This window comes from Propithecus coquereli, unplaced genomic scaffold, assembly GCF_000956105.1.
Source record: "Propithecus coquereli isolate 6110/MARCELLA unplaced genomic scaffold, Pcoq_1.0 Scaffold39, whole genome shotgun sequence".
In the NCBI taxonomy this organism is placed as follows: domain Eukaryota; kingdom Metazoa; phylum Chordata; class Mammalia; order Primates; family Indriidae; genus Propithecus; species Propithecus coquereli.
In genome coordinates, this window is record NW_012149618.1 from 1,384,309 (window position 1) to 1,410,355 (window position 26,047).

Consider the following 26,047-nt stretch of genomic DNA (forward strand, 5'->3'; position numbering starts at 1 on the left):
GTGTTCAGTCTTTCACCATTAAGTATGATAGTACCTATAGATTTTTCATAGATGTGCATTTTCGGGTTGAAGAAATTATTCTCAATTCCTAGTTTGTTTGTGTTTTGAGACAGAATCTCACTCTGTCACCCCAGCTAGAGTGCAGTGGCATCATCACAGCTCACTGCAACCTCAAACTCCTGGGTTCAAGTGATCCTCCTGCCTCAGCCTCCCAAGTAGCTTGGACTACAGGGACATGTCACCATGCCTGGCTAACTTTTTCTATTTTTTGTAGAGAAGGGTCTCACTCTTGCTCAGGCTACTCTCAAACTCTTGACTTCAAGTAATCCTCCTGCCTCAGCCTCCCAGAGTACTAGGATTACAGGCATGAGCCACTACACCCGACCTCTCAATTCTTAGTCTTCTGAGAGTTTTTAAGGACATCATGAATGAGGGTTGAATTTTGTCAAATGTCCAGCATCGTTTTCCTTCTCCTTGAAGTATACCCTTTAGAAATGCCTTTAGTGAGCATCCTTTAGTAGTAAACTCTATTTTTATTTATCTGCAAATGTTTTTTGTCTTATTTTTCTTGGAAGATATATTTTCACTGGGTATACAATTGTAAGATTATAGTTATTTTCCTGAGTTCTTTGAACATAGTATTCCACTGTCCTCTGGTTTCTAATGTTGCTCTTGAAAAGACAACTTTCTGTGAAATTGTAAATTCTTTGCAAATAATCTGTCTTTTTTCCGTTTTTAATAATCTTCTCTGCTGTCCTCTAGCTTTACTATAATGTGCCTGGGTATGGATTTTCTTTCTTTCTTTTTTTTTTTTAGACAGAGTCTCACTCTGTTGCCTGGGCTAGAGTGCCATGGCATCAGCCTAGCTCACAGCAACCTCAAACTCCTGGGCTCAAGTGACCCTCCTGCCTCAGCCTCCCAAGTAGCTAGGACTACAGGTATGCACCACCATGCCCGGCTAATTTTTTTCTATATATTTTTAGTTGTCCAGCTAATTTCTTTCTATTTTCAGTAGAGACAGGGTCTTGCTCTTGCTCAGGCTGGGGGATTTTCTTTCATTAATAAAATCTTAATTGGGATTTGTTGACATCTGCTATCAACCTGGTACAACTCACATTCGTTATCTTTTTGCCTCACTTCTAGTTTTTTTGTTTTGTCCTTCTGGAGTTCTAATTATCTATATATTACAAGATCTTTTTGTCTCTGTGTGCTATATTCTGAATAATCTGTTTGGATTTATCTTTCAGTTCACTAATGCACTCCTTATCAAAGTTTAATCTAAAATTTACCTTATCCGATTGAGGTTTCTAAATTATTTTTCAATTCCTAGAAATTGTGATTCTTCTTCAAATTTTCTGGTAATTTTTAAAGTCTTTTGTTTCTTTATATTTTTAATATACTCCTTTTTTTCAAAAAAGGACTTATTTTATATTCTGTATTTGATAATTAAACTCTTTGTGGGACTTTAATATATTATTTCTATTAATTCTTACTCATGCCCATTTATTTTTTCCTTTTTTGGGTGAGTTCAAGTTCTTTGGATCTTTATCTGTGGAGATTATTCAAAGCTAAGGTTTTTAAGTGCCTTCCTCCAAAGAGAACTATGATTGCTTATGACAGGTTTCTGGGAGAACTACCCAAAAATAACAACTTTAAGTTTAATTTTTAAGTTGGGATTTTGGGCCCAAAACAATGGTATAAATTCTGGTTTCAAACTCTTGTGAAGGTGGGCCTGTGGTTAGGAATTTCTCTTATAAGCCCTTGTTCCTTATAATTATTAATTATGCTCTAACTGCTGATTTTCTCAAAAGGTCAGGAATAAAACGATTGTGTTTCCTACTTGACAACTTGGCAAATGTGAGAAGAAATTTAAGATGATCAGCTTATAAATTAAAATGCCCATAGAATCAGATGAATAGTATATGTTAATGTTCTAAATCTATATGAAAACATGGAGAAATGCTTAAAATGTATTCTTCTGTGTAGCATTATACCATTTATTTGTATTTGTTCATATATGTGTAAAATGAATATTATATGTTAACACAAATTGGTTTTATGCCCTATTCATGTTCATTCAATTTTGGGGATACCTTTTTTATACTTCCATATTATACCAGTTTTAGATTTTTAAGTTTCAAAAGGGCTGAGCTCACACAGGTAACATTAATGGCAATTTAAGGTGATTTCTCAAAATGAAGACATTAAATATTCATCTCAATAAACTCTATGGAAAAGCTCTTAAAAAGAATGCTTTTCTTGTGATAAACTGGATACAGGAAATCAGTGAAAAATAATAGCTGAATTTATACAGAATTAAACATGAGGAGGGTAATAGCTTGGAAGAAATGACTACAGAGAAATAAGAAGTTCCCTTAAATTCCAAAAAGAATTCTACTAAACAAGTGAAAATCCAAAGAGGCAGATTATTTAATATAGTTTATCAGAATATTTCCTTAAATTCATGCTTGGAGCCAATGTATCCAGTTTTATGCTTAAGATTATTCCATTAACACTGTCCAAAGGGCAAAAGTAAGTAAGACAAAAGAGAAGGGCCACTTTACACCAAAGGGGAAGATGCCTTATTCTGATCTTATCTTGACCAGAAGAACTCTCCCAGAGCTCATAAAAAAATACAGATTTTTACAATATGAGTAACTTCTCTTTGGTTGCTTTCCAAAGCTTCAGTAAGATAAGCAAAGGAATATCAAACAAAGAAGCAAGGTCCTACCATATGACCTTGCAGAGAGACTACAAGAAAGTTGCCAAATTTAACCTAATTCAACTAGAATTTACAATTGAGGCTGTATAAAGTTCAGTCCCACAAATACAGGAATTTGCCAGGCACTGAGGATATACAATCACAGCCCTTAAGAAGTTGATGGTACAACGGAGGTGCTTATAATATTCAAGAAGTCTAGGTTTAATACATACTCCAGAAATCCTTAAAGAAGGAGACAGTATTTTATTGGGTGCTCAAATGACTGATAAAACAAAAAAGGGTAATTAGGAATGAAACAACACGAGGAATTTAGGAATGGAAAAAAGAGATTCATACGAGTTAGTTACTTCTAGGATTTAAGGATGGTTTCCTGGATAGAGCAGAATTTAAGCTGGAATCATAGATATATAAAACATGTAAAAACCTGAAAGAAGCAAGCAGGGATTCAGGAAAAGGGATAGCTGGGCTGGGCTATCAGGAGCCAGCTCAGTGGGAAGGGATATAAACTTTTAAAAGGTAGAAAGGAGGCAGTTCTGGCCAAAGCAGAGGCTTTGCACTGCATAAATTAGTAGCAGAAGATAGGATTCAAAAAGTAAGGTGGGTCCCGATTACACAGGGGCCTTGAATTCCAGTATGAGGAGTGCCTCTGTAATTCTACAGGCAGTGGGGTTTTGTATATTTTTAAATAGGGAAGTAATATGACAAAAGCAGTGAGTCAAGAAGATTAATTTGTTAGAAGTATGTAAATAGATTAGAGTTTTAAGAAGAATGAAAAGGGCTAATATAGTAGAATCTAAACTCAGGTACCAGTCAAAAGTGGGCAATATAAAGACTTGTAAAGGTGCTAAGAAATATTCAGATTATTCTAAATTACAGCCAGTATACAAATATTATGAAGAAATCCCACTCAATGAAATATAATTCTGAGACTCAATGTCTGCATGAAATTATGTAAATTACTTAACAGGTATATTCTAGGTTTAGATAGGGAAGAAATAAAGCTCAAAGAAAACAGATTTCTCCAATATTAAGAATGATTATTTTCAAGAATTTAAAAAATAATCATAATAATTATTTTATGGAGAACCATTGTTTCCAACCCTCCCCCCTACCTTTTTTTTGAAACGGGGTCTGTTGACCAGGATGGAGTGCAATGGCATGATCATAGCTGCAGCCTCGAACTCCTGGGCTCAAATGATCCTTCTGCCTCAACCTCTTGCCCAATTTTTATATTAGTGGTTCTAGCATTGTAAAAATATAGGAAATAAAGGCTGTCTCCTGACATACTGATATCATTTCAATATCAGTGCTATTAGTAAGTCATAAGCACATAAACGTATACATGCATTCATTCATTCTATAAGCATTTATTTAAGGTCCACTATTTGCCAGTCTCATTCTATATCTGGAGATAGAGCAGGAAACAAGATAAAATCCTTGTCTTCAAAGGGCTTATAATCTAGTAGGGAAGAGATTATAAACAGATATGAAAATGAATAAAATAATGTGACATAAAGGGAAGTGCCATGAAGAAACTGAAGCAAGGTAAGAGGATACAAGGTAGCACTGATGGTGCTATTTCAGATAAAGGAGTTACAGAAATCTTTCTGAGAAGCTAACATTTAAGGTGAGACTTGAAGCTAATATTTAAGGGATAAGTCACGTGAACATCAGCATGAGGAATATTTCAGGCAAATGAAAGCAGATGCAAAGGCCCTCGGATGGGAACATAATTGGTATTGGTAATGAACAAAACCAGTGTCACAAAAGAGCACAGGGACCAATGAAAAAGTGGTAGGAAATAAAGTCACAGAGGTTGCCGGAGCCAGAACTTATGGGGCCTTGTACAGATCATTATACAGACTTTGACTTTTATTTTAAATATAATGAGAAGTCACTGAAGGAGTAAGTACCAAAAACATGACATGAACTGGATTATATTATAAGACAGATATATTACAATGCTAAACCAATTTACTAGGTCTGAATTTTCTTTTCTTTTTTTTTTTGGGGGGAGAGATGATGCTGACCTGAATTTTCTTTACATACATCTAGACACTTTTATAAAGAGTTGACTTGTATGGTAAGTTCAAACTAAAGAAACATCTTGGAAAAACCTTGTAAGGATTTTTCATTAATATTATCATTAAAGTAGTATATAAAAGTGGACTGAGTCAAAGAGAATATATCCATGGTTGTGATCACTGCTAAGGATTTGTTAAACATATAAGATGACTATGTCCTAGACAGGATTAGCTATTCAAATACAAACACAGAAGGCAATAAAACAGAGAACAAACAAACATACAAACAAAAAATAAGGGAGAAGGCAGGTAGGATATGAGGAGGAAGAGAACTGATCAATAGATTTAACAGAATCCCTGTTAAAATCCCAGCAGAGTTTTTGTTAAAATTAACAGGTGTATCCTAAAATTTATATGAAAATGCAAAGGACCTAGAATAAACAAAATAATTTTGAAAAAGAAGAGAACTTAAAGTATCCAATTTCTAAACTTCTATTAAGTTGTAGTAATCCAGGTCACGTGCTGCTGACATAAGGAGAGGCATGTTATAGGTCAATAGAATAGAACTTAAGTCTGGAAATAAACCCTTATGTTTATAGTCAAACGATTTTGACAAAGATGGCAAGGCAATTCAACAGGGCAAAGGATAGTCGTTTCAACAAATGCGGATATCCACATACAAAAGAAGGAACTTGGATTCCCAACTCAAACCATACATAAAAATTTACTCAAAGTTAACACAAAAATGGATTGTAGGCTGGGCGCAGTGGCTCACGCCTGTAATCCTAGCTCTCTGGGAGGCCGAGGCGGGCAGATTGTTTGAGCTCAGGAGTTTGAAACCAGCCTGAGCAAGAGCGAGACCCCGTCTCTACTAAAATTAGAAAGAAATTAATTGGACAACTAAAAATATATAGAAAAAATTAGCCGGGCATGGTGGCACATGCCTGTAGTCCCAGCTACTCGGGAGGCTGAGGCAAGAGGATCACTTGAGCCCAGGAGTTTGAGGTTGCTGTGAGTTAGGATGATGCCACGGCACTCTAGCTCGGGCAACACAGTGAGACTCTGTCTCAAAAAAAAAAAAAAAAAATTGGATTGTAGACTGAAATGTAAGGATTAAAACTATAAAACTTCTGGGAGAAAACCTTTGTGATCTTGGGTTAGGCAAAGGTTTCTTAGATATGACACCAAAAACACAATCCATAAAAGAATAAATTGATAAACTAGACTTCCTAAAAATTAAAAACTTTTGCTTTTCAAAAGATCATTAAGAAAATGAAAAGATAAGGCCAGGTGCAGTGGCTCACGATTGTAATGCCAGCACTTTGGGAGGTCAAGGCAGGAGGATCACTTGAGGCCAGGAGTTCAAGGTTACAGTTAGTTATGATTGAGCCACCATACTCCAGCTTGGGTGACAGAGAGAGACCTTTCTCTTAGAAAAAAGAAAGAAAGAAAGAAAATGAAAAGATAAGACATAAGCTGAGACAAATTATTTGCAAATCATGTATCTGATATATAACTTGTATCCAGAATATATAAAGAACTCTTAAAACTCAGTAATAAGAAGACAAGAGGCTGGCTCACACCTGTAATCCTAGCAGGAGGAGGCCTGGGAGGCTGAGACCAGAGGAATGCTTGAGGCCAGGAGTTCGAGACCAGCCTGAGCAGGAGTGAAACTCCATCTCTACCAAAAATAGAAAAGTCAGTTGGGCACTGTGGTGTGCACCTGTAGTCCCAGCTATTCGGGAGGTTGAGGCAGGAGGATCACTTGAGTCCAGTAGTTAAAGGTTGCTGTGAGCTATGATGATGCCAGCTGCACTCCAGCCTGGGCAACAGAGCAAGACACTGTCTCGAATAAAAAAAAAAAAAAAAGAAAAAAAAGGGCAAAAGATCTAGAAAGACAATTATACCAAAGAAGACATATGAATGGCAAAGAAGTGCACAAAAAGGTGCTCTATATCATAAGTTATTAGGGAAATGCAAATTAAAACCACAGTAAGATACCACTACTCACTAACTAGGATGGCTATAATCCAAAAGAACGACAATATACCAAGTGTTGGTGAGAATGTGGAAAAACAGGAACTCTTATGTATAGCTGGTGGGACTGTAACAACATATCACCATTTTCAAAAACAGTTTGGCAGTTTCTTAAGAAGTTAAACTACACTTAACCCTGTATGACTCAGCAATTCTACTCCTAGGTATCTACTGAAGAGAAATGAAAACATACGTCTGCATAAAGACGTGAATGTTCACAGCAGCATTATTTGAAATAGGCAAAAACTGAAAATGAGCCAAGTGTCCATGAACGAGTGAATGGATAAACAAATATGATACAATGAAATATTTTCAAAATTAAAAAGAAATGACCTACTTATACTTGCTACCACATGGTTAAACCTCAAAAACATCATGCTAAATGAAAGAAGCTGGAAACAAAAGACTACATATTGTATGAGTCTGTTTATATGAATTTCCAGGAAAAGCAAAAGTATAGAAACAGAAAGCAGATTGGTGGTTGCTTTAGGGTTGGAGGTTAAAGCTGGGATTGACTATAAATGAATAGAATATTCTGGATGATAGAAATATTCTAATACTGGATGATAGCAATGGTTGCAAAACTATATAAATTTACTGAAAATCCTAACAGTCACAGTGGGTGAATTTCACGGTACATAAATTCGACCTCAATAAAACCATCAAAAAAAAGAAAAAGCAAATCAAAACCACAACGAGATATTATTTCATACCCAGTACAATGGCTACTATAAAAACAAAACACAAAATAACAAGTGCTGGCAAGGATGTAGAAAATTAGAACCCTTGTGCACTGTTGGTGGGATCATAAAATGGTGCAATCTCTATGAAAAACAGTATAGAGGCTCCTTAAAAAATTAAAAATAGAACTACCATATGATGTAGCAATCCTACTATTGCGTATATATATATGAAATAATTAAAAGCAGGGTCTCAAAGAGGTATTTGCACACCTCTGTTCACAGCAGCACTATTCACAATAGCCAAGAGGTGAAAGCAACCCAAGTGTCCATAGGTGGACAAATGGATAAACAAAATGTAGTATATACATACAATGGAATATTTTTCAGCCTTAAAAAGGAAGGAAATCCTGTCTCATGCTACAACAAAGATGAATCTTGAGGACATTATTCTAAGTGAAATAAGCCAGTCACAAAAAGACAAATACCAATTCCACTTACATGAAATATGTAAAGTAGTCAGATTCATAGAAACAGAAACTAGAATGGTGGTTACCAAGGAGTAGCAGAGTGGGAGGGGAGGGAAAAGGGCTTTGTTGTTTAATGGGTACAGAGTTTCAGATTTGCAAGATGAAAAAGTTCTGGAATTTGGTTTAACAATGTGAATATAATTAATACTACCGAACTGTACACTTAAAAATGGTTAAGATGGTAAATTTTATGGTTTTTTAAAATTTTTTTACCACAATAAAAAGAGAAAAGAAAACCAAGGGATGATGATTTGGGGCCATGTGAGATTCAGAGTTTAAAAGCAGAGTGCTCTCTGGTAGTATAATGATAAACAGGGTGAGAAAATCTCAAGGGAGAGTGAAACTCAGCAGAACACAGTCACAACCACTTGTGAATAATTACCCTCCTAGGATTAAAGCTTGACGGTTCTGAGTTTTGTTTGTTAAATAATGCTATTTTTCCTTACTGCACCATAATCAATCATCATATTTGCTGTTCACATGACCATGCCTCTTTATCACACATATGCACACAGGTACACAAATACTTAGATGTGTGGGTTCATGAGTGTATGCAAGTTTTCTTGCCCCAACACAAACACACACACAGCCCCCCCCCCCCCAGGTTCAGGCAAAATCCTTATCCTATTTCTAGGACTATCTTAGATAATCCATGACCCCCTTTGCTCTTTCTTTCCTTTTCGGAGAAGTATACTTCCAGGGATAGCCAGCAACCCTAAGCTCAGAAAAGAATGATTTCTGGGACCTTCAGACAGAAATGGAATGAAACAGACAACAGTGAAACCAGGACCTACTGAAGCTCTGAGGCTCTCAGGGAATCCTGTACTCCTCAGCTGCTAGATTTTCAAACTGATCCAAGCAAAATGCAGAGCTAGTATCAGATGAGCTATGACCTAAAAGCCATAAGAGCCTTCACATTCTAGGTTATATAAATAGAATAAAAAGTTTCTTTTTCCAAAAGGTCAAATTGTGTAAACCTGTAATTTTAGGTGCCTAGTAGCCCACTCGTGAGCAGATTATGTTACTAGGAGCAGGTTTTTCAAAATCATTACAGCAAAATGCAAGATAGAATTAGTATCAGATGAGCTATCATCTAAGAATCAAAGTACAGTTTGAGTTTCCCTCATCTGAAATTCTTGGGACCAGAAGTGTTTCAGATTTTGGATTTTGGAATATCTGCATTATAGTTACCCCTGCTGAATATCCCAAATCCCCAAATCCAAAATCTGAAATGCTCCAATGAGCATTTCCTTTGAGCATCACGTCGGTGCTTGAAAAGTTTCAGATTTTGGAGCATTTTAGATTTCAGATTTTCAGATTTGGAATGCTCAACCTGTCAGAAACAGCACAAGATTATAATCTTCCAAATAGGTTCAGTCTCAGGAGACCAAGATACCCAGAATGAATCCAATACTCCTTTCAAGTGACTAGAACATCAGATTAACCTAGTAGTCTAAGAGGGAAAGTATCCTTGTCAGTTTTCTCAAATAAGACTCTATCCACTGAACAGAGCCCTACTCACAATACACATTCAATAAATACTGTGGAAATAGTGGTTTCAACCCAGACCAACATATCAATATTGTAAACTCCATTAACATCTGACAATTTGGGAATACAATAAAACCAATTAATAACTCTCTCTGAAAAAAAAAAACAACAAATTTGGCTTATAAAAAAAGATGCGAACAGCTAGGCAATTCACCAGAAATGCCCTTGTCACAAAAGCCATTTCCACCTCTGGATTCATCCATTATTTTAAAAAGAAGTGTCACAAAAGTGAGCTTTAATAATTAAACATCATAAACAAGAAGGCAGACTTGTTCTTTCATAGGGTTACACATGGTCTGACATTACGCCTGGTCTGGTGAATTCTACTGATCATTAAAGTCATTATGAATAAAGTACAAAACAAGCAGATTTATTGTGTTAGACTAAAAAGTTCACAAATGCTAAAAGCACTGATGCTTAAAGCATAGTTGCCCAAAGTTCAAAAAGAATATCTATGAGGTTGGTATAGGAAAAAAATAACAAAGAGAACAGATATGTTTTAGAACAAAGTAATGCATACATAGAGTCTAAGTATTAAACAGAATGGCAGTTAAAACAGAACAAATTAGAGCCACAATAAAGTATTACTTTAGTTATAATTTTATAATATAGTATAGCTTAAATAACAGTATTTTTAATTGTCTAGGTTAATTCTGTTTTGATGCAAAGTATAGAGAAAACTGGTTGGCTTAACTGTTCAAACATGCTATATATTTATGTATGCAAAGGCAGCAAGAAACAAAGGAAGGAGTTTCTGTCAATAAGAGGCAGTCTGGTTTCTAGGTAACAAACTTTATCTGAGTGCTTCAACAGAAGAAGTTACCAATTAACCTTTAACCATTGGGTGGAAAAACAATCTGGGCCATCAAACCAAAAATGATGATGAGCATTCAGAAAAAAGAATATCAAGAAGCACAAAGTATCCAAAATTTGCAGTTTTTATCCACTCTTCTTTAAAAGCAGAGGGCAGCAAACTTTTTCTATAAAAGGCCAGAGAGTAAATAATTTGGGCTTTGAGGGTCATATAGTGTCAGTCATCAATGACTCAATTCTGCCACTGTAGACAGAAAGCAGCCATAAACAATATGTAATTGTGGTCATGTCCCAATAAAACTTTATTTATGGACACTGACATTTGTATTTCATATAATTTTCACTTTGCAAAATATTATTTTTTATTTCTCTTCAGTCATTTAAAAATATAAAAGTCTTCTTAGATCGTGGGCCATACCAAAATAGGTGGCAGGCTGGCCTTAGCATGAAGGCTGTGGTTTGCCAGCCCCTGCTAAGAGAACAGATGAATTCCAGGTGTGTGTGGTGGAAGACTGTTGTGCTCTTTCTTGCTGGAATTCACAGGAATATATACGCTAAGCCAAGACTGGGAAGTTTTGCTTTCTCTAAGAAATAAATAACCACAAACTGAAAAGTAATGGTGACTAACCACTAATTAAAGAGATTAGGTTTAAGGACTCTGTGGTTAGATAATTAGGTCCTAAGCAACAGCAAATTGCTTGAATTAGGATAGCAGAAAGCCTATCAGAGACATCAAAAGCTAGAGGTTATATAAAAATGTTTTGACCAAAAGAAGCAACTAATTTCTCTTAGAGACTCAGAAGTATGAAAAGTTGTTAGAGTGTTGATAACCAAATTAGTTTTGTTTTGAATACAAGTCTGGAGGTTTATTTGAAAAACCTTGTTTACTGAATATTCCCAACACCCCTTCGCCCCCTGAAAAGCAACACAAGGAAATATGCCTGACATCTAGTGGAAGCTTTAGGAAACTGTAGGTACACGAGAGGCATTACTTTTGGAAAGAAAAAAATAAAAACAAATCAAAACACAAAATCATTCACAAAAGGGGGAGGAGGTAGATACCTGTTTATATAAGTCATCTTTAGTATCATTCATACATTCAATATATTTTAAGTGCCCACCATGCACTATTTTAGGCACTGGGAATTCAGTGGAGAAGAAGACAAAGACTCCAGCCTTTGTGGAGTTTACATTTTTGTGATATGTTTTATTTTATTTGAAGGAAAAGACTTTAAAAGTTTAAAGTTATTTACAGCATCCTAACCTCTTAGAAGCACTTTCATATACTTTATCTTTAAACAATATCCTGAGATAATTTAGATAGTTTTATTACCACCATTTTATAGAAAAGCAAACTGCAGTCTCCTGATTTTCATTAAATAATCCAGTTTTCCTTCTATCATATCCCACTGCCCTCCTTATTCAACCAACCAAGTTATAGTTATTTAATGCTCTGTCTTGATTCTAAAACTATCGGGGTTCAAATAACACTTCAATTATTGCATGTTTCTATAATAACGATTTCTTAGTGTGCCAGCATGTTAGGAGACAGGTGCAAAGGAAAGAAGGCTGAGTGGAGACAGGAGCCTAGACTCCAGTCCGAAAGCCACCACTTTGTAGCTGTGTGATCTTGGGCACGGCATTCAACCTCACCAATATTGTGTCCTGATCTATTAAATAGGCTAATGGTATTTATCTGTGAGGGTTAAATGAAATAATGTATACAGAAGAGATGAGCCAAGGGCCTGCAACACTGTGGGTCTCAACAAATATCAACAACACTTGAATCTCAAATTTGTGAGGATCTGAACAAATCTCTACTCTGTGCCAACAGCGAAACATTAAAATACACAGGACTTTATCTCATACTTAATTTATTTCATACTGAATTCCTGCCTCAAATTTCTACTGAGTCTTAATTTTATTTCTGGGCATTACAATAATGGTAAAACATAAGATATTTTATGTGTTTACAAACTTCTTTCTGTCTCCATTACCACTATGACAGTCCAAACCACCAGCGTTTCTCACCTGGCCTAAGAAGTAACCCTATAGCTGGGCTTTTCTCCTTCACTCTTGTCCCACTCCCTATTTCTGTCTAGCACGTAGTGATATTTTTAAACTCTTCAATTAAAGATAAAGTCCCACATCCTGCGGTGGCCCCTGCTGGCGTAGGTGGCCAGCCCTTGATCAGGGGACTCCGGCCCTGTTGCCCTCTGCCAGAGGGTCCTCCCCAACCCTCCTTAGGCTAATTCCCAGTCATCCTCTGGTTTCACTGGCAACGTAGTTCTTCACAAAAGCCTTGCTTAACCTGCCAATAAGATAAAGACAAATCATAAGGTTAAGACATCTTATTAGAGAACTATACATATAAAGGCTGAATATATGATTTTTATTATTTATCAGAGCTTCGAAAGAGTAGGATAGTTCTTTTGGACAAAATGGTACAATCTTGAAACTGGTCAGAAACTATCACACCAATCTAGAAATTCTCAGCAACTTTAAAGAAATCCCTAACCTTCCCCAGTATTTAGACCAGAACAGTATCATAGGCCCACGACTGAGGAATATTTAAGCTATCTGAAGGTATGCTTTCAAGTAAAACTATTTCAGACCTCTTTAGAAGGCATTTATTTGGCCCCAGTTATCCGGTACAAAATAAAACTTAATTTTGAAGTGACTGATGATGCCACTAAATAGGCAACTTATACCTCTTCTAATTTCAAGCTGCACTGTCCAAGTGATTACAGTGGAACATTTTAATAAAGTTTCCCTCACTCTGCAGGGTGCTCCTGAAATGAAGATATCCAATTTCAGAGCATTTAGGAGAACTGTGCATTCCTTATAGGTGTCCAGACAGTTAAAACTCATGAAGATTAGGATGTCATTATTGTTGGAAGTAGAAAAATATCATATTTACATAAAAATGGAGGGTTGTTTCCTGATATCTGAAAAAGCTGAAGATAAATAATGATTCAGAATATCCACTCTTTTTGAAGAGGAAGACAACACCTCTGTGTTTTTCTGAAGAAAAGTATGATCCCCAGTGCTTTGGGATCCATAAATACTGACACTGGCAAACCCTAGAATCCACACATTTTATAAGTAGTCAGAATTTGATTCTATTAATTTTTTTATTTTGCAGGCTACACACAACAGGAAATATTGGTGAGCCTCTCAGAAAATTCTATGAACAGGATCAATCTTTAATTAAAAGAGTCTCATGAACTAAATTCAGAACAGCCTGCTGCAACTATATAAAACTGACTTCCTCATTCTTACTCAAACCTATTTGCAAATAAGCAAAGTACTAAATGAATACTGTTGCACCTTGCGCAGTAGCTAGAAAGTCCTCAATAAATATTTGCTGAATGAATGGATAATTAAGAATCTTAGCAGGAGTTAAGAATTGCTACTTACATGTTTATCTTTTATTTGTACTCTGTGTATATTTTTTAATGCTTAATACTGAATTCTTAGCTTGTTGTTCATATAGATAAAACCATTTATGTTCTAATGCAGTGGTTCCATAAATTGATCCAATGCACTAGGGAACTTTTTCAAAAGGTAGATTCCCAGACTACCCCCAGAATAATGATTAAGTTGACTTAGAATGGAAGTGACTTGGTAATATGTACTAAATTTTAAAGCTCTCTGAGTGACCTTAATATCAGCTGAGTTTGGGAACAATTTAACACGTAGTGAATACAGAAAAAATCTGTAAGATATAGAAACTCAAAGTTGAAAGGGACTTTAAAAGTTATCTAGCCAAATAGGATTAATTGCTCAAAATCTCATCAGAATTTAAAAAGGAAGTTACCACGGCTTTTTTTCAAGTGGCCTGCTGACTATATTCTTGGCCTGGGAATAATTCAGATTAATAAATATTTAAACTATAAAATTTGAATTCTAGGTAATATCTAATAGAGTTGAAGACACTTACAGAACACGTTACTAGAGCTGACCAGTATCTAGTTCGCCTCTCCTTCCTAGGTACACAGAAGGCTATTTATGCTTGAAATTAGGTGGGGCTGTGGGGAAGTGACATGCGTCACTTGTGAACCACAGCACAGAAGAATGGCTCTGAGCTCTCCCTACACCGTCCTCCCCCACTGCAGCAATCACCCAGGCCGCCGGTTAAGGTGGTGAAGCCAGAAGACTGAAGTGGCCTGGACCACTGAATCACTACCCAGAGTCCGCTGCTCCAGAGTCATCCAGTCCACAGACTGTATGAGTGACAAATAAACATTTACAAGTTGAACCACTGAGATTTGCGGGTTAATTTGCAACTACATTATTATGTGCTCTGTCCTCATTATGAAATATTCATTTCCTAGAATGCCATAGTTACCCTCCTACCTTAGAGAATTTCTCCATATGAGCACGATCACATCAGTGTTGCAGGTTGTAGCTAAAAACTGGAAATAATCTTAATGTCTATCAATATAAGAATTGTAATATATATACTACTTGTGATGTATCTTTCAATGGAATACCATTTAAGATTTTGGATAAATCTCAAAAACATTATTTAATAAAGTAGTAAACTTGCAGAAGGATATGTAGGGCATGATCTTTTTTTTTTTTGGCATGATCATTTTTATATAGTTTTAACAAATTTGATTGTATGGGTGCATAAACATCTAGTAAAAGTATAAAAACATGTACAGAGTGATAAATACCAAATAAATATTAGTGGCCACCCTGTGGGAGAGAGAAAGGGTAATTAGATCAAGAAGAGGAACATACGGGACCACAACTTTATCTAATCTATAATTGTTTTTATTTTTTAAAAAGATACAAGGTAAATATAATAAAATAAGAACCAATAAAGAAAAAATTTAGGTGCTAGTTCTTAGTTCTCAATCCCAGATGGCATTTCCATTTAAATTTCTAACAGAAACTATATATGGGAAGGGCTTTTTTAATAAATAGAGAAGAAACCTGAGGTCAAGTTCACCCTAAGAGGGCAGAATGGAGCCACAGAACACCAGGAATGCTCAGGAATTAGAGACATCTGGTACCTCTGAAAGATGGGGGAGAGGTTACATTAAAAATAAGAGGACTGGTTGAAAGTCTGTATAAGAAGTAGCAAATTCCCATCAAATTTCTACCTCTTCCGGCCCCACTCCTTAACACCACACAGCAAGATGATCACTCTTCTCTAGGCCCAGTAGGAAATCAGAGGTTACTCTCTAGTCAAACTGATCAAAAAGTCTCTGAACTCAGAAACATCAAGTAAAGGTAGGGGTAGGGCCCCTGAATGAAAATGAAGAGATTTATTTTTTTTTCCAAGCCAAACTATATCCAGCTTTAGTAAAGATGAAAATAAAGAGATTAACCAAAGTCTACACTAAACTGTTGGATTTCCCAACATACTTCTTCTGGTCAAGATTCACATAACTTTTGACCCAACAACTGTACCTCTTGTACAGAAGAAAGAAGCCAGGAACCAGCCTGTGCAAACTTGGAAACTTCATTTTTGACAATGTTGGCATTGTAGGTCAGTAGGGACCCAGTAAATGGTCCTCAGACAAGTTATTATTCAAATCAGGATGCGGAGAGAGGGAGGAAGAGAGAGAGAGAGAGAATTGGATAGGCTATATCACACCATACACAAAAATCCATTCCAGATAACTAAAAACATATATGAAAGGGACATCTTCGAAACCTAAAGGGGAAAAAAAAGGAGAAAACCACTATAATGTTGAGGCAGGCATGGCCTTTTTTTTGTACAACATAAAAAACACTAACCAAAAAGAGAAAAGATTAACAAATTTAATAACAAATAATGGATTATAAGCAATAGATAAATAGCCCTAGAGAACACAGTGGGAGCTGAGGGAGTATGTTTTCACCCAACAAGAAGAAAGCAATGGGAAACTGAAGGAAAACAACAATAACAACCAAAACTGTACAAGAAAGTCAACCCGGTTAGAAAACCAACAGGCATGATTTTGAGCAATCAATGGTACATAAGAAAGAAGAGCCCAGTGAGCTCTGATGAGAGAATAACTGCACAGGGATCGTGACACTGAACTACACAAAAGGATACACAGAATCACAGCACACTATTTGTGTAATGAATGATATTAACTGTAAATGCTGTTATTTGGTTTTCAACTTTTATTTATTTATTTTTTTGAGACAGAGTCTCACTGTGTTGCCCGGGCTAGAGTGCTGTGGCGTCAGCCTAGCTCACAGCAACCTCAAACTCCTGGGCTCAAGTGATCCTCCTGCCTCAGCCTCCCGAGTAGCTGGGACTACAGGCATGCGCCACCATGCCCGGCTAATTTTTTCTATATATTTTTAGTTGTCCAATTAATTTCTTTCTAATTTTAGTAGAGGCGGGGTCTCGCTCTTGCTCAGGCTGGTTTCGAACTCCTGAGCTCAAACAATCCGCCCGCCTCGGCCTCCGAGAGTGCTAGGATTACAGGCGTGAGCCACCGCGCCTGGCCCCGGTTTTCAACTTTTAGATGTAACCCCTAATAAATCTCAGAAGACTTAGTTATGGTCATAGAAGAAAACAGAAATACTATCAGTTTTGGAAATATAAAAGTAATGGCGTAGATGGCAGAAGTTAGGAGGCAAGCAGAGACAGAAGTAAACAGAAGGTACTACTTCTCTCAGTTTACCCAGCTGAAGTGGAAAGAAGTTACAAGAAACAGAGTTTTAAGAATATTCTTTAAAATTACAAAGGTAACGAATTAAAAAGTGGTGATATAATTTTGAAAAACTGGGATGGGTTGGTACGTAGAGTTATAAATGAGGTTGATTCCTTACACCACAAAAGGAATCAAATAATGTTTAAAACCACTAAGTCAAGAAACAGCACTCTAAACATATTATTTAGAGATATAACTACTAGTAAACCCAAAGGACAGTGAAATGTGGGAAGGTATGTTGCATTCTTTATAAGCTATTCTATTCTGTATGACTGAATTTTTAATCCACATGCACGTATTATTTTAATAAATATAGAAGGTTTTTAAATAATTGAAAGAAAAAAGAAAACATAAAGATTCCCAAGAGCTCATCTAGTCAAACTACCTTCTAACAGCTAAGTAAAAGAAAATGGATGTCCACTCCAACAGAAAAACTTCTAAATACCTGATAAAGACTAACGATCCATAACTCTACCAACTTATTCAGCAGAGCAAACTTAGTATCATCATTTCATTCAGAGTGAAGAAATCAGTTTAGAGACTGAATCTTATCCTTCATTGTTTCTCTTCCTTTTTATCTTTCCTCTTTTTTCTATTTCTCTAATTTTTTGTTCCCCTCTACCCACCCTTGCTTTATTTAGCATGAATATTCAATTAAATATATATATAAAACACTCTAGTTTTATTTGTAAAATACAGTCTTATATTTCTTGATTTTCTTTCCATACAGAAAAAGCAAATTAAGTTGTTTTTCATTTCCACGTTGTCTAAATTAAAGTCTCTATGGGGACTACTACTGTAGAGAAGAAATAATCTCTACCACTGATTTAAGGCAAGAACACACAAACAACAAAAGGCAATCCAGCTAAAACTAGCACAATAATTACTCTTCAACGGATTCACGTTTCTGGAGACTACTATATTACTTAGGCTTTAGGAATCAGGAGCCAGGTTTCCATGCAGATATTTATGGTGATTTAAAGAGAAGGAAACTTGAAGTCTAAGTTCCCTAAAAGGAAACTAAATACCAGAAAGTTAAATGTTCATTTCTGGTGATATCAGTTTTGATCCAAAGGCCCCCATTTTAGCAGGATCCACATCCAGGTGTATACTTACACTATATGTGCAAGGTCAAGTGGTTTCTCTGGTTGCTCAGGAAAAACAGGATGTGGGGGTTCTCTCGTGGGTACACACCCCAGAGACTTACTAATTGCATGGCTCAGCTTCTTTGCAGGGGATTTCTGTGTCAAAGTAGAAAATAAGGAAATAAGGAATTAACCTTTCAAAAGAACTTGGTGACAAGAGTGTAGAAAATATCTTTTCAAATAAAAATCAAGTTTCATAATAGTCAATATTATTGGGTCTTGCAGAAAGGAACCTGCAGTTGTCCCAAAGTCATTTGTGGTTCCTTCATTTCTGCAGTTTCTACATCATTTCTATTACAAAGTCACACTATCAAGTAATGTTAACTTCCTAGACATCTCTATGTACTCTTTGCATGAACTCACCCTTTTGATGCTTCTGAGTCATTTCTCATAAGATGTTAAAGTTAATTCCTCAATCAGAGTCAACTTTTTGATGGGCTACAATACTAAAAGCTAAGAGGACATGGCTTACATACATTAGCAAATTAGCTGACTAAGCTACATCTCAAAATGTTAGGCTATTCCCAAATAAATGTGAGGCAGAACATTTGTATTAAGCATCTGTAGACAGATACACAGTCACTCACATACATAGGCAGTCAGCCCCAGAATCGTGACTCTATATTATGATACACTAAAGGCACAAAAATAAATTGGCTTATCAATGCATTTCTCTGGAAGGTAGAGTAATACACACCAAATCCAAAGACTACTAAGATTTAATACTAAATATGCACAAAAGTAAACAATATGCCACAATGAAGTTAAATAGAACATTCACTTCTAAAACCTATATTTAAAGGAGGTTTTTATATACAGATTATATTGTCTACCCAATTCCCTTAAAATAACACCGCTGTCTGAAATTTTCTTGGCAGGATATTAACTGCAAAAAAGTTTAAATACTTCATTCTACTGCCTCTGCAGTTTATTACCATATGTGCCACTTTAATTGGAAAATAAAACTCATTTGCAGCCATGTGCCTCATCAACACCACGTCTCTGCTTGACTTTTATATGCTGCTTGCTGTAGTATTTTAACACAAAATACACAAAACTCTGTTTGCCTTTAAGACCATATAGGCAAAGTAAATTAGTATTTGTTTATAATAAAGGCTGAATAATACAATTTTTTCATAAACTTCACATATTGGCTCCAAATCACCTACCAGTATCCCCTTCAACACATTAAATTCTGGGAAAAGTCAAGATGTAACCTAATTTCCTGCAAATCATAAAAGCTAAACAAAGCAGAAATTCTAAATTTCTCTCCTAACTTCTTTCCATTTTCCCTCTATCCAATAACTAGCTGCAATGTGACTCTGATTCTTCCCTTTTAATCCACCTTCTGCACTGCCCAGAGATCATGTCACTCTTCTGCTTAAAATCTTTCAAAGGCTGATAATCATTTATAGAATGAGATCTAAATAAATGCCTTCATTTTCCATACAAGAGCTTTCACACCTGGCTCCTGCTTCTCTTTCCTTCTACTTTGCATAAACAGTGAGCTGCTCACAATTAACCCAATACACCACATTCTTTTAGGTCTCTGTACCTTGGCACGTGCCATTCCTAGGTCACCTTTTTCCCACCATATCTTTCTGTAAATTTTCTGCTCAACTCTCAAGCCTGCTTGCAAGTACCCCTTTCTCTGGGAAGACTTTCCTCATTGTTCCCTAAGTCAGCAACTGCCTTTCCAGGCTACCCATTTACCTTATACATATTTCCACTCTTTCACTTACTATGCTATGTTGCAATTTTTATTTGCTTATCTCTGTTATACAGGTGCTTCTGAAGGGTTGGATCTACATTTTATTTATCTTTGTATTTCCAAAACCTGTCCTACAATACGATATGTATTTGAACAAATTATTTGCCTAGATGAATTTTCCAGATTGCTTTTTCTTTTTCTTTTTTTTGAGACAGAGTCTCACTCTTTTGCCTGGGCTAGAGTGAGTGCCGTGGCGTCAGCCTAGCTCACAGCAACCTCAAACTCCTGGGCTCAAGCAATCCTTCTGCCTCAGCCTCCCGAGTAGCTGGGACTACAGGCATGCTCCACCATGCCTGGCTAGTTTTTCCTATATATTTTTAGTTGTCTGATTAATTTCTTTCTATTTTTAGTAGAGACGGGTCTCGCTCTTGCTCAGGCTGGTTTCAAACTCCTGAGCTCAAACAATCCGCCCACCTCGGCCTCCCAGAGTGCTAGGATTACAGGCGTGAGCCACCGTGCCCAGCCTCAGATTGCTTTTTCTTAATAAAACCATGTAAACTTTATTTTTTGAGAATTATAAGAGACAGAGGACAAAGAGAATATCTTAATTCATCTTTATAACTAAATACTATATCTTTAATCCAGGTATTAATTTAATGATTTTTTTGCTATATATGAGAACCCCCAGGACCATTAATTCATGCAATCTATGTGAGATGGATTATCATACACACTACTTTAGCTCCATTCCAACCAATAATAGCCATGAAATCGCAGGTTTCATGTGTATTTTTTATAATCAACATCAAAATAACTACATGATTATTAAATAAAAAATGTTTGTCTTTGTGCTACCTAATATTCTCTAGCAGTATGTTTGTGATGTTCTTGAAAATACTGTTTTAAGTCAAGGTCTAGATTTAGGATTAGATCCAATTTCAAGCCTCAAAAATATAGATAGAAAGGTAAAATCGATCTATCAAATTGACATCGAGGTCAATTCCAAATAATTAAACCACATAAGGAGAAGCTTGATTTGTATGGGAAGGAAAAAAAACTGGAATAAATACATAAAAGAATTAAACGATTAACTAAAGTCTGGAACCAATCCAAAAAGGATATTACCCTGAAAAATTTAAAGCTATGCATTCAATTAGGTTGTCTAAACATATAAATAAGTGATTTTCTTAAAAAGATCTCACAATACGGATCTGAAGTGAATTTTGATAAGGGGTTAGTTTAGGAACCTAACATTAACAAAGTTTCCGAGCATGACTTTGAAAAATACCAAAAGGACATCACCTCTTCTGTCTACTCAGCCCCAGGACAAAGCCCAGAGTTAGGAGTCAATAACTAAATATTTAAGGAAGTGAAGGAGTGATGAAGAAAGAAAAGTAGTCCAAGTGTAGGAACTGGCATCTTCTACACTTCATTTAAGCTGCTTTGTCAGAGATGCTCTTTGAGGTCTCTGTACTTTCCCCCAACTTGGACTCTAAAACTGATGTAATGGAGAAGCCTTAATGTAGCAAATCAAATCTTCTCTAAATACTCTTAGGCAATAATTTTCAATCTTTTTGCATTTTCAATACTTTAATCCACTTTAACTAATTTCAAAACATTTCCTACCATTTCTTAAAAATACTACAGGTTATATTTTTAAAATATACAAGAAGGGTATAAAATCTGTATGTACAGTTTAAAAAGTTATAAAACAAATGCCCAACTACCCACTATTCTGCCTGGGAAATAGAACATTATAGTCACTCCAAACCTTGTTATGGGCCCTTACCCTAATGCTACATCCCATTCCCACAGTGCCTCCTCCTCTCCTGATATTCACTGTCCTGGATTTTGTATTAATCATTTCCTTGATTTTATTATGTTAGCAATTATGTATGAATAATACATTATTTGGATAGGTTTAAAACCTATATAAACCTACATATCTGTAGTCTTCTGCAGCTGGCTTCTTTCACTCAAAGTTTTGTTGTAATTCATCTGTGTTGATGCCTGTAATTGCAATTCACTCATTTTTTCACGGCTTGATGGTGTTTCACTGCTTAATTACATCATAATTTATATATCCATTTCACTGCCAATGAACATTTGGGTTGTTTCCATTTTTGCCCTATCATTCACAATGCTGCTATAACTTTCTTGTCCATGTCTCTTAGTAGCCATGAGTTAGAATTTCATAAGAGTGGAATTATTGGGTCATAGGGTTACGCACATTGAATTTTACTAAGCACTGCCAATTTGTTTTTACAAAGTGGTTACACTGATGGGGTTTCCACTCCCATCAGCTGTGTGAGAAAGTTTCTTAAACGCCACATTCTGGCAGACATTTTAACCTTTGCCAAGCTGGTGGGTGATAAATAGTATTGTGGTTTTAATGTGCAATTCCTTGCTTATTAAAAAGATTGAGCATCTTCTCTTAAGCTTATGGGCCATTTGTGCTTCTTCTGTGAAATGCCTGTTCCTGTCTTTGCCACAGTGTTGCACTGGATTACCTTTTTCTTACTGATTTGTAAGAGTTCTTTGCATTAATAGTTTTTATAGTTTAACTCTAGGAAAGTTATGTCTTACAACTCCTATTTTGAGGCTTATTTTTCACTCTGTTATGTTTTTGGTGAACATCTTTAAATACTGGTAGTCCCAATTTAGCAATCTTTTCCTTTATGTTTTGTGCTTTTTGTATCTTAAGAAATATTTCCCTTCCCGAGGTCATAAAAATATTCTCCATTATCTTCTAAAGTTTTATAGCTTTTACCCTTCATATTTAAATTTGAATCTACTTAGAATTGACTTTTTGATCAACATGAGGAAAGAATTCAATTTTATCCTCTATGCATAATCAATTGTCTCAGAATCATTTAATAAATAGTCCATTCTTTCCCACTAGATACTCTATTTCTATCCCTGTAACAATTATCAGCGATTTCATTAGTCCGGCTTCCTCTTTTCTTTTCAAGTAGTGCAAGTGTCCCAAACTTATGTTCTTTGGGGAGTATCTTCATTGTTCTTGGCCCTTTACTCTTCCACCTAAATTTTAGAATCAGTTTGTCATTTACCACAAAAAAAATCCTGTTGGAATTTCAATGGGAACTGATCAAATCTACAGATAATTCTGGAGAGAACTGACATTTTTACACACTGAACATTACTTTCCATGAATGTGTTCATCTTCCCATGTATTTAAACCTTCTTTAATGTCTTTCAATAAAGTTTTAAATTCTTCTCCATAAAGGATCTATGCATCCATTTTTTATTTCTAGTTATTTTATAAAAAGATTTTGTATCCAGCAACCCTGTTCTCTATTTTTTTTTAGTTGTGGTAAAACACACATAAAATTTACATCTCAATCATTTTTAAATGTACAGTTCAGTAGTGTTAAGCATATTCACATTATTGTGCATCCAATCTCCAGAACATTTTCATCTTGCAGAACTGAAATTATATACTCATTAAACAACTGCCCTTGGCCCCCTCCCCCAACCCCTGACAACCACTGATGGACTTCTGGGTTGCTTCCACCTCTTGGCTACAGTGCTGTTATGAACATGAGTGTATAAATGTCTTGAGACCCTGCTTTCATTTTTTTTTTTTCGCTATATACCCAGAGTGGAATTGTTGGATCATATGATAGTTACATTTTTTATTTTTTGAGGAACTGCCCATATTATTTTCCATAAAGGTTGTACCATTTTACATTTCACCAAAGTTCACAAGGGTTAGGATCTAGAAGGACATATCAGACTATAAACTGCTTGTGACTGTGGATGACTTTGTTCTTTGCTTCTTGTGTTTTTCAGTTCCCTATACTGTGTGTATATTAACTTTTAAAAAAATAAATGTTATTTCAAAAACTTGGGGAAAAAAAGCTCACAAGGGTTACAATTTCTCCACATCCTCACCAATACTTACTTTGTAATTTTTTTAATAGTAGCCATTGTAATAGGTGTAATGGGTGATAGCTCACTGTGGTTTTGATTTGTATTTCCCTAATGATTAGTGATTTTGATCATCTTTTCATATGTTTGTTAGCCATCTGTATATCATCTTTGGAGAAAAGTTCTTTGCTCATTTCTCAATTGAGTTATTTGTTTTTCTTGTTGAGTTATAGTTATTTATATATTCTGGATATTAACTCCTTATCAGGTATATGATTTGAACATATTTTCTACCATTGCATAGGTTGCCTTTTCACTCTTTTGATTGTGTCCTTTAATACACAGAAGTTTTTAATTTTGATATAGCCCAATTTATCTATTTTTACTTCTGTTGTCCCTGCTCTCTATTAATTCTAATGATTTATCCAGAGATTCTTTCAGACTTTCTACATTGACAGTCATTGTCAAATAATAATAATTTTGTTTCCTTTCAATTCAAATACCTCTTATTTCTTTTTCTTGTTTACAATGCTGCTTAAGATTGCCCATAAAATGTTGAATGAAAGTGGTGATAGCAAGCCTTCTTGTTTTGTTTTCAACCTTTAAACAAATACTTTCAACATTTTACCAGTAAATATATGGGATGCTATCATTTCTTATAAATACCCTATGTTAGGTTAAGGGAGTTTCTTCTACTCATAGATTACTACGGTTTTCTGGTTTTTCTTGTTGTTTTGTGTGTGTGCATGTGTGTTTAAATTATCGACGTCCTGAAGCATTTCCTCAATGTTTTAATTTAGCGGTTTCATAGATTTGGAATCAACCTAAGTGTCCATCAATGGATGACTGGATAAGGAAATTGTGGTACATAGACACAATGGTGGAATATTATATAGCCATAAAAAGAATGAAATTCTGCCATTTGCAACAACATGGATGGAACTGGAGAACATGTTACAAAGTCAGCAAGAAAAGGATAATTACAAGCCACTTTCACTCATGAACATAAATGAAAACCTAAACAAACTATGCTTCTTTCACTTAAGTAAAATAAGCCAAGCATAGAAAGACAAATTTTACCCATTCTCACTCATATGTGGGAGCTAAATATTAAAAACAATTGATCTCATGGAGATAGCAGAATGATGGTTACCAGAAGCTGGGAAGGGGAGCAGGGAGTCAGGGGATAAAGTGGGGATGGTTAATGGATATATAGTTGGATAAAATGAACAATATTTCATAGTAAAAAAGTGACTATAATCAACAATAAGTTAGGGTATACTTAGAAATAACTAAAAGAGCAGTTGGAAAGGTCCTAACACAAAGAAATGATAAATACCTGACATGATGGATACCCCAATTACCTTGATATTTGATTAATTTACATTGTATGCCTGTATCCTTTTCTTGCTGACTTTGTAAGGTTTTGGTACCAAGGTTATTCTAGTCTCAAAAATGAAACTGAGAATGCTCATTATTTTTTCTAGAATCTGGGAAATTCTATATAATACTGCAATTAATCTTTCATTTGAATGTTTGTTGAAATTCATGCAAAGTCATTCGGGCCTGGTTGTTTCCTTTGTGTAAAGACATTGAATTAATCCAATTTCTTTAATGATTATGCTGCTGTTCTACTATTTGGATTTTCTATCCCATCTTCAATCAGTTTTGGTAAGCAATGTTGTTTTAAGAATTTGTTCATTTCAACTAGGCTTTTAATAACCGAATGTATGGTTGTTTTCTTATTATCTTTTTGTTATTGATTTCTCGAATATAGTTTATATAACACTAATTCATTTTGAAGCTTCCTTTATGTGGTCAATTTTTGTGTGCTTGAAAAGAATGTGCAATCATTAATTACTGCATACACTGAAATTTTCTACATTCTTCACTTTTTATCTAATACTTCTAACAATCGTTAAGAGAGGGGTTTTAAAATTACCCATTCTGATAATGTATTTCTCAATTTCTTATTGTGTTCTTATTAACTTTTACTTTATATATTTTACAGCTGCATTAGTAGATGTGTATTAATTTCATCTTTGGTAAATTTATCTCTGATGAAGATTTTTAAAATTGTGATCACACACATATTACATAAAATTTACCATTCTAAACTCTCTGGTAAAGAGTTTTTCCTTGAAACCCTTTTTCTAAGATTAATATAATATCGACAAATTTCTTTTGATTAATACTTTGCCTGGTATGTCTTTTTTTATCCTTTCAACTTTTCTGTGACCTTATTTTTTTGCTGTCTCTTGTAAACAGCAGAGAGCCA

The 26,047-nt window shown here is 35.3% G+C and overlaps 1 protein-coding gene across 3 annotated transcripts in view; it reads right to left on the reverse strand.

The window, feature by feature from the left end:
• DTNB (dystrobrevin, beta) overlaps positions 1 to 26,047 on the reverse strand; it is a 273,847-nt gene that overhangs the window by 96,465 nt on the left and 151,335 nt on the right. For all 3 annotated transcript variants that reach the window (XM_012652544.1, XM_012652543.1, XM_012652542.1), the window contains exon 9: positions 18,139 to 18,263. In XM_012652544.1, the coding sequence (XP_012507998.1) occupies positions 18,139 to 18,263 (125 nt within the window). The remainder of the gene's footprint in view (positions 1 to 18,138; positions 18,264 to 26,047) is intronic.